Genomic DNA, 9,451 nt, shown 5'->3' on the forward strand with positions numbered 1-9,451 from the left:
CCTTTTTTATATTTGAAAAACTTTCAACATGGAAACCATTATGACCATTATGCAAAAAATACATATGGCGATTATCTCAAATAATTGCTATTAGACGATCATGTAATAATTGTGACAGGCCTACATATAGCCGCAGGTGCCAGCGGATGTCCAGGGAAGACCTCCAGGGACCGGGTGGACCACCTCCTCAGCGCCGTGGAGAGGGGCCTGCAGGCCGGCAGCGAGAAGGGCGACCCCACGGAGAGAGAGCTCTCAGTGTCCCTGGATGAACACGATCTGTGGCAGAAATTCAAGGAGCTCACTAATGAAATGATAGTTACTAAGAACGGCAGGTAATTGTTTATATAAACCTCTCTGTATTGTATTTATATGTTTAACTGTGATCATTGTCTTGTAGAAGTCAAGAAAAATCCCACTGTTTGTTTGTCACTCGTATTATATTTAGGCCTATATTACTAGCTCCAATCGGAACCTCTTCCTCCTCTATATAGCTCTGAGATGAGGTTCCATAGCGTCGGGTGCCAGCAGATGACGACACCGGTGAATTTTGGCAAATATTGTTGATTTTTACCCTTTTACGCACATTGTATCCAAAAGGTAAAGATCGTCAACCCTGCTCTCAGATGTTTTACATTTTAGCGGTCAAGAAAATCTAAGCGACGGGTTAAAACGAGCGTTTAAATAACTTATTTAGTCAGCCTGTGGCCAGTCAACCCCCGTCCGGATGCGCTGTACTGCTCCCTTTAAGATGCATTTGTGAAAACATGGCACAAGCTGACTAAAAAGTCGATTTAAACGCTTGTTTTCAACCCGTAACTTAGATTTTCTTTACCGCTATAATGTTATACATCTGAGAGCATTTAGAAATACCTTTACTGTTTGAATACTATGTGCGGAAAAAGGTAGTGGAGTAAAAGTATAATATTTGCCTCTGAGATGTAGTGGAGTTGAAGTAAAAGTATGGACAATTGGAAATACTCCAGTAAAGTAAAAAAAAATACCTCAAAATTGTACTTAAGTACTGTACTTGAGTACATGTACTTAGTTTCTTTACACCACTGATCTTAAGTCACCTGACTATAGAACTTTTAATGGCCCGAGACACTATAGTCATAGATGACCATGCAATAGACCAGTGGTTCTCAACCAGTGGTCCGGGGACCACCAGTGGTCCTTGCAGGGTACCAGGGGGGGTCCCCAGCAAAATCTCGTTAACATAGCGTCACAATCATTTTAACCACTTATCTTTGGCTATTCAAAAATAGCAGATCTGCAAGCTCATAGCGCGGCACTTTGTAGATCTGCTATTTTTGAAAAATCTTGAAAACGTGTTTATAGCCTTGAATATATATATATTTTTAAAGCGAACATTTTTAACTCAAATCTTTGCTTCTGTGGGTCCCTGGCACAACCTTTGTTTTCAGATGGGGTCCGCAGCCAAATTTATATCAATTTAGGGGTCCATGGCATGAAAAAGGTTGAAAACCACTGCAATAGACCATCATCAAACCACATTATCTAACATCTAATTTAATTTAAAATAAATATTTCTTCCCCACCAAAAGGCGCATGTTTCCCGTGCTGAAAGTGAACATATCTGGCCTGGACCCCAACGCCATGTACTCTGTCCTGTTGGACCTGGTGTCTGCGGACGTCAACCACCGGTGGAAGTATGTGAACGGTGAGTGGGTCCCCGGGGGGAAGCCGGAGCCCCAGACCCCTAGCTGTGTCTACATACACCCAGACTCTCCTAACTTCGGAGCGCACTGGATGAAAGCCCCCGTGTCCTTCAGCAAGGTCAAACTCACCAATAAACTCAACGGAGGAGGTCAGGTGAGAAAGATTTGAATTTAAAACATTTTAAAAACATCAGTGTCTCTTGGAACCAGTGGTGTAAAGTAACTAAATATATTTTTTTATAAATATAGTACTGTACTTAAGTACAATTTTGAGGTACTTTTACTTTACTGGAGTATTTCCAATTTGTTATACTTTTACTTCTACTCCACTACATCTCAGAGTCAAATAACGTCACCTTGCTAAACTAGTGGCCTAAGTCATTTTTTGAGGAAAATGATATTTTTGCCTAAGTCAGCTCCTCATGACACTGGCCACCCCTGGTAAAATCGCCCATCTCCTAATTGAAAAGGATCATGCTGTTCACTCCCCTTTTAGTATAATGACCTAACTCCCTAGTGTGACTTAGGCCCAAATAGGCATTTTTTTGGCCTAAGTCACATGGTTTTGTGACTTAGGCCAAATTATTTAATGATTTAGGCCATTTTGGGGATTTTCTTTTTTTTGGCCTAAATCAGATTTAATCCTATTTAGGCCTAAACCTATTTAAATCTCTTATGTTACATAACTGACAGACAGTGCTATTTTTATTTTAATAGCCATAATTTTTTAGAAACGTTTTGGGTGAAATGATTAAGAAATATCATATAGTTTTGTTTTGGATCAGTTTTGTATTTTTCCTTAAAAACTTTAAAAAATGACGTAGGCCATTAGTTGAGCAAGGTGACGATATTGTACTTTTACCCCACTACAATTATTTGATAACTTTAGTTGCTTTGTAGATTTTGATTATTATTACAAAACATACAGTACCCACTTCAGCCCTATACAGTATATTTGGGCCATTTGAAAATAGCCGATCTACGAGCTTGTAGATCGGCAACTTTCCAATCACCTGTGTTAATTTAACTCTTGAGAGATACAAATGGATACATTAAAACAGAGGAACTACAGACTGCATATAAAGTATATAGAGAACTGATCTTTTTCTAACTGACAGTCTATTGGTTTTCATTTCAGATCATGTTAAACTCTTTGCACAAATACGAGCCTCGTATCCATATTGTGCGCGTCGGGGGTCCGCGGAGAATGATAACCAGCCACTCCTTCCCAGAGACACAGTTTATTGCTGTAACAGCGTACCAGAACGAGGAGGTATATCCAACATTCATTATCAGCCACTGGGTGTAACGTGACAGTGTATTGACCCATTAAAACCGGGAAAGCATTTGTGTCTTTTTCGATTTTAACCACTTTAACCATTATTTTATACTTTGGCTATTCAAAAATAGCAGATCTACAAGCTCATGAGCTCAGATCTATGAGCTTGTGGATCTGCTATAAAAAAAAAAACACATATTTATATATTTTATAAAAATATATATATATATTTTTTCAAAGCAAACATTTTGAACTCAAATCTTTGCTTCTGGGGGTCCCTGGAACAAAATATTTTGAGATGGGGGTCCGTGGCCAAATGCATATAATTTTGTGGTCCTTGACATGAAAAAGTTTGAGCACCACTGATAGAAACATACAAATGCTATATAAATGCACCGTTTATTTCAGAAAAGACATTTGTAGAATCGGCCTCAGGTGCGCAATTCACGCATAGCATTTGGCATTATACACACCAATGTATAATAATTATAATGACGTTGTTTTCTTTCTTTGATTTTAGATAACTGCTCTTAAAATCAAATATAACCCATTTGCAAAGGCCTTCCTTGATGCTAAAGAGAGGTAAGGCTGCTAGATTTTTGACCTTTCACCACTTTGTTTCATAAGAATATATTTTTATTTGCTCTGAGATGGTTCAGTCTGCCAAATGCTTATGCTGCAAAATGATTTCTCTTTCTTCACACAGCAGAAGTGATCACAAAGATATGATGGATGATTCCAATGAAAGTCAACAGTCATCGTACTCGCAATGTGAGTGCATTGATGAGCCATGTTTTCATTCACTGCTTTAAAAAAAAAAACTAAAATGATGTCATCTTCTTCAGTGGTAGAAAGTAAGGAACGAAGCAGAGTTACTTGAGTATTTGTATTTCTGGATAGTTGACTTTCAATCAGTATTTCCAAGACAAATATTGTACTTTTGACACTATTTCTAGGAAGGGAAAAAGTACATTATATGAAGCCCTATTTCAATATAGTGAAAATGGCATATCTACAAGCACACAACGCATCGCATACTTTCATTATTTATTTATTTTTTGGGAAAATGTATGAATTGTTTACCCAAGTCTTTTTTAAAAGCATGTACTTTTGAATACTTAAGGATTTTTAACAGCACATACTCCAGTACCACGCAACTTTCACTTGAGTAATATTTGACCAGAAGTATCTATATTTTTTTACTCAAGTGCTGGGGTTGAGTACTTTGTCCACCAACCAGTGACCAGTGTTGATTGATTGTTGATCTGCCCTTTGATTTAGTTTTAGTCATAGTCTTTTGAATACAATTCCATTTAGTTTTAGTCATATTTTAGTCATCTGAAATGTTTCAGTTTTTGTCTAGTTTTAGCTGACTAAATATAAAGATTATAGTCGACTAAATCTACAGTTGATGTAGTTTAGCGATGTCGCAATGGCTGATTTTACACATGGTTGTGTGCTGAAAATAGCCGATCTACAAGCTCACAACGCGCCGCAGCGCGACGCGTTGTGAGCTTGTAGATCTGCTATTTTCAGAGCGCAACACCCGAGCACAACCAAACATAAAATGACTTGTCTTTTAGTTCTACTGGATCTCTTCTCCACTCGTCCCTCACTAACATTTTAGTCTAGTTTTTATTTGTTGACGACATTGTCAATATATTTAGTCATAGTTTTAGTCATCATAGCTTAGTTTTTATCTAGTTTTCGCCAGTGAAAAAAGGCAGTCGACGGTCATTTTTCGTCATAGTTTTAGTCGACGAAATCGACACTGCTGACCATGTTTCCTCTCATCTCTCTGGTGGAGCCAGTGAGTGGCTGGTTTCTCCCCGCAGGCTCAGGTCCCATCTGCCCTCCCTCTGCAAACCCTCACAGCCAGTACGGTGGTCCTCTGTCCCTCTCCTCATCGTCCCACGGCTGTGAACGTTATTCCACCCTGAGGAACCACCGGCCTGCACCATACGCCAGCCCGTACCCCCACCGGACCAGCTCTCCCAGTGAGTGTACCTCTTAACGCAGTGGGCCACAACTTTTTCAGGCCCGTAAAACCCCCCCAAAATAATAATATTTGAACTGGGGACCCCCCACCCTGACAAGCACTTGGAATTGTAGGATTTTGTGTTTGTTTGACTCGGTTCCACAGATAAATATTGTGAAAATAGCAGATCTACAAGCGCACAACGCCTCGCAACGCGAGGCGTTGTGAGCTTGTAAATCGGCTATTTTCAAAAATGTTGCTTCTCATATTATTTCACAATTTGGCCAGTGTTTGACCACTTTTCTTAGTATTAAAAAGGTTACTGAAATTGTCACTTGACTGTCATCTGGGGACCCCCCCCCCAAAATCATGTGGGGACCCCCCTGGGAGTCCCAACCCACAGGTTGAGAACCACTGCTTTCGAGGCCCCCCAAGTTTGATATGTACCGACCCACGGCAGGACCCCCCATGTGATGCTATTTATTATCTTTAGGACCCTACATTGTAGAATCCTCAGTGTCAATTTAACTAAAGAGTGCGCAAACAAACACCCCCGGGGGTTAAGGGTCCATTTGATTCCTAATTGACTGATACCCCCAGTGAGTGTCCCCCCCCCCCATTACAACTGACAAAAGCTGAGACCACCACACAAGTAGATAAATTCATGTTTAAAAGTTTGCACTACCTTCACACCAGTGTTGATTTTGACAGCTAATTTTGATTTAGTTTTAGTCATAGTCTTTTGAATAAAATTCCATTTAGTTTTAGTCATATTTTAGTCATTACATTACATTACAGTCATTTAGCAGACGCTTTTATCCAAAGCGACTTACAATAAGTGTATTCAACATAGGTAGGGAACGAAAACTACTAATCATAGAAGTTTTAAGTCATCTGAAATGTTTCAGTTTTTGTCTAGTTTTAGTCGACTAAATATCATGAGATTATAGTCGATTAAATCTACAGTTGATTTAGTCGACTAAAATGTATTTTGCCGGTGCCTTGATGGCGTCGTAATGGCTGCTCTTACACTTGGTTGCATGCGAAAATAGCCGATCTACAAGCACACAACGCGTTGTGAGCTTGTAGATCTGCTATTTTCAGAGCGCAACACCTGAGCGCAACCAAACATAAAATTATTTGACTTTTAGTTCTATTGGATCTCTTCTCCACTAGTCCCTCACTAACATTTTAGTCTAGTTTTTATTTGTTGACGAAATTGTCAATATATTTAGTCTTAGTTTTAGTCATCTTAGCTTAGTTTTATTTAGTTTTTGTTTAGTTTTCGTCAATGAAAAAAGGTAGTCGACGAACATTTTTCGTCATAGTTTTAGTCGACGAAATCAACACTACCTTCACACAGACCAGGCCTCAGCCCTAGTCTCTCGTGGCCAGACTGTTGACTCCCACAATTTTCAAACGTTTCCGGTCATACAGTCTGGGACTCGGAAGCTCTGATCATGATTAAAATATAAAGCGGAAGTGAAGCCTCCTCCCCACTTCCGTTTTGTCTTTAAAGTCGCGCAAATGTATCCTAATATAAATAAAAAATCATCTAAGTATATACAGCTTGCTGCTTAGGAGAAATGGAAATTAAAAAATAAAATGTAAAGAAGAATTTTAAAATATAATTTCGTATCGGATTTCGGGAGGTGTAGTTCCAGACTCTATATAACATTCGGAGATTGTGGAATAGTTGTCTGGCTACGCGAGACTACCTCAGCCCCGCCCCCCTGTGATCTTTGCCCCCCCCCCCCCCCCCCCCCCAGACCCCAGGTTGGGAAATACTGCTCTACCGTAACCTTTATGCACCCTAGGAATTACACCTCTTTCCTCCCTGGCCATTAACTAGAAACTCAAACAAATGAGGCTGACTGGGAAATGTCTTGCATTCCTCTGGCCTTTGTGTGTGAGTGTGGCTCCCACAGCTGTAAACAGCATGGGCTTCTTCTATTAGCAGAGAATGTGGCTGCAGCAATTTACACTCAACACCTTCACTTATTATCGCTGTGTGAGATAAGGTTCATGTCTGAGAAATATACGTGGACAGTACCTGAGACAGTGCAGTGAAAAGAGCAGGCTTCACCATGAGAAATATACATGTACAGTACCTGAGACAGTGCAGTGAAAAGAGCAGGCTTCACCATGAGAAATATACATGTACAGTACCCGAGACAGTGCAGTGAAAAGAGCAGGCTTCACCATGAGAAATATACATGTACAGTACCCGAGACAGTGCAGTGAAAAGAGCAGGCTTCACTATGAGAAATATACATGTACACAGTACCCGAGACCGTGCAGTGAAAAGAGCAGGCTTCACTATGCCATGGACATGGTCATCATATTCAGATTAATTGAAAACTTGATTGGAACCAGCAGTGACTCTTGTTGTTAATATATACAGTAGAAATCCCACTGTTGGTCAGCAGATAACTACATGTCCCAGTAGCTTGTGGGTATAGCTTCACTACCTTCAGAATGATGTCGCTTTTTAAGATATTTCTTTCACCATGTGGCTGTGTAGCTTGACAAAAGCCACATCACTAAATTGTTCAATTCAATTCAATTCAATTCAATTCAATTCAATTCAATTTTGAATTGAATTGAATTGAATTGAATTGAATCACTAAATTGTTCAACTTAAAATAGCAAAACAGATGAGTTCTGAGTGCAGTTTGTCCATCATCAAAGAGATTATTCTCTATCTATTCGTAGCATTTACACATGTTGACATATTATCATAACATGCGCGTGAATGACACCTCCTTTCTATGGGAATTTGCATTTACCTCCCCTTGTGGTCTCCTGATAGATGTTTTTTTTCAGACATATTTTTTTTAAGAAACCAGTGATTCACCTCTTTTAATGGACGGTGTCAGGGCATTCCACATTACCTAAGCCATGGCGTTTCTTTTTTCTTTACATTACAGCTGGTTATTCGGACAACTCCTCAGCCTGTCTCTCCATGTTCTCCAGCCATGATAACTGGTCCAGCCTGCAGATGTCATCTCATTCTAACATGATGCCCACCATGGCCCACACCGCCACCTCTAACTCCAACTCCAGGTTTGTGGAACATCCCTATAAATACCCTTCCTGTATTCCAGTGTCTCCCGAACAATGGAACAATCACTCCACTAGTGCCCACTTGTGGCGCCGATATAGCAATGCAAAAATGAAAAAACCTCAGGTGGCATGAAATGATGCGTTTCGAATTTTGCTGTAACTCCCAAATAAAGAAAAACATCACATGGATGCAACTGGGACGTATCATCAGTGTTGTAGCCTGGGGTCATCGGGTGTTTCGGGTCTCGCAACATACAACATACACCCTCGCCCAGGTGACCCAGCCAGGGTTGATCAAGCCCCGACTTACGTCCCAGTTGCTACCCACGGTCAGTCCTATAGGGCAAGACAGGGCAGTCCGCTTCTCCGGAAGTACTCTGCCGGGACTCGGGGAGGCTCTGGCACGTGGAGGGACTAGGCTCTGTGGGTTGTCTCCTGGCCGGGCTCCTCCTTCGTCTCACCAGGTCCAGGACCTGAGCGCTGCGCCAGATCAGGTGCACCGCCCCGATCCAAACATTTCCTTCTGGCGTGATGGTTCCTTGGGTCGATACCACTAGATTGGGCCGTCTAATGGTATTAGCTCCACTTGCGGTTAGCTGGAATGGCCCTCCTAAAGGCCTCACCGTGGGTTTGTTGGGCCGTGTTGGGCTTGTTGGGCCCACCGTGGGCTTGTAGATCGGCTATTTTTGGCAAAGAGGTATAGGTGTAGAGGGAAAAAAGAGCAGACCAAGTAAAAAAAAAGTATAATTTACTTGAGCACCTGCCCCTCAAAATGTCTGTGCACGCCACTGCTGAAAGGTCTTTATGTTCTGTCTGTCTGTCCATTGTGTTTACAGTCAGTACTCCAGCCTGTGGTCTGTGAGCAGTAATAACCCGTCTCTGAGCCCGGCGTCTCATCAGGCCGGGGGCGGGGGGATGAGTGGGAGCCTGAGCTCTCAGTTCCTGCGGGGGTCCAGCAGCCATTATTCCAGTCTCTCTCACCCAGCAGCGGCCCCCCTCTCCTCCTCCTCTTCCGCTGGGTCCCCGCTGTATGACGGCAGCACGGCCACGGAGGTGCATCATGACACCGCCCAGTATGACACCTCCTCCTCTCCACACGGACGCCTGGCGTCGGCCTGGACGCCGGTCACCCCTCCCTCTCTCTGATGGAGGCGTCTCTCTGCTCGTGTGTGTGTGTGTGTGTGGTGGGTTTTCAGAGAGAGGTGTGACATTGTTGCATTTTGGTTTCTAGTGGTGGGAAAACAAAACGTTAATTTCAGTGAATGAACAATTTCGTTCACGGCAATGATTCGTTCAAATGATTCGTTCAAATGATCCGTTCAAATGATCCGTTCAAATGATTCGTTCAAATGATTCGTTCAAATGATTCGTTCATGTCTAGTGAAAAACAACTCAACCGCACCGCTGTCTGATTAAGATTTCAACATAATATCTTTTGATTTTTGAAAA

The 9,451-nt window shown here is 41.6% G+C and overlaps 1 protein-coding gene across 1 annotated transcript; it reads left to right on the forward strand.

Annotated features, from left to right (window-relative positions):
- Positions 1 to 294: 294 nt before the first annotated feature.
- On the forward strand, positions 295 to 9,148 carry tbxtb (T-box transcription factor Tb; the record flags this gene model as incomplete). Its single annotated transcript, XM_084076906.1, has 8 exons — positions 295 to 332; positions 1,566 to 1,833; positions 2,818 to 2,952; positions 3,479 to 3,540; positions 3,668 to 3,729; positions 4,770 to 4,955; positions 7,867 to 8,002; positions 8,839 to 9,148. The coding sequence occupies exons 1-8, from the start codon at positions 310 to 312 to the stop codon at positions 9,146 to 9,148; spliced, it is 1,182 nt and encodes a 393-aa protein (XP_083933032.1). The 5' UTR covers positions 295 to 309.
- Between the last annotated feature and the right edge of the window lie 303 nt (positions 9,149 to 9,451).

This window comes from Gymnoscopelus microlampas (assembly GCF_963454915.1).
Source record: "Gymnoscopelus microlampas genome assembly, chromosome: 13".
NCBI classification, from domain to species: Eukaryota; Metazoa; Chordata; class Actinopteri; order Myctophiformes; family Myctophidae; genus Gymnoscopelus; species Gymnoscopelus microlampas.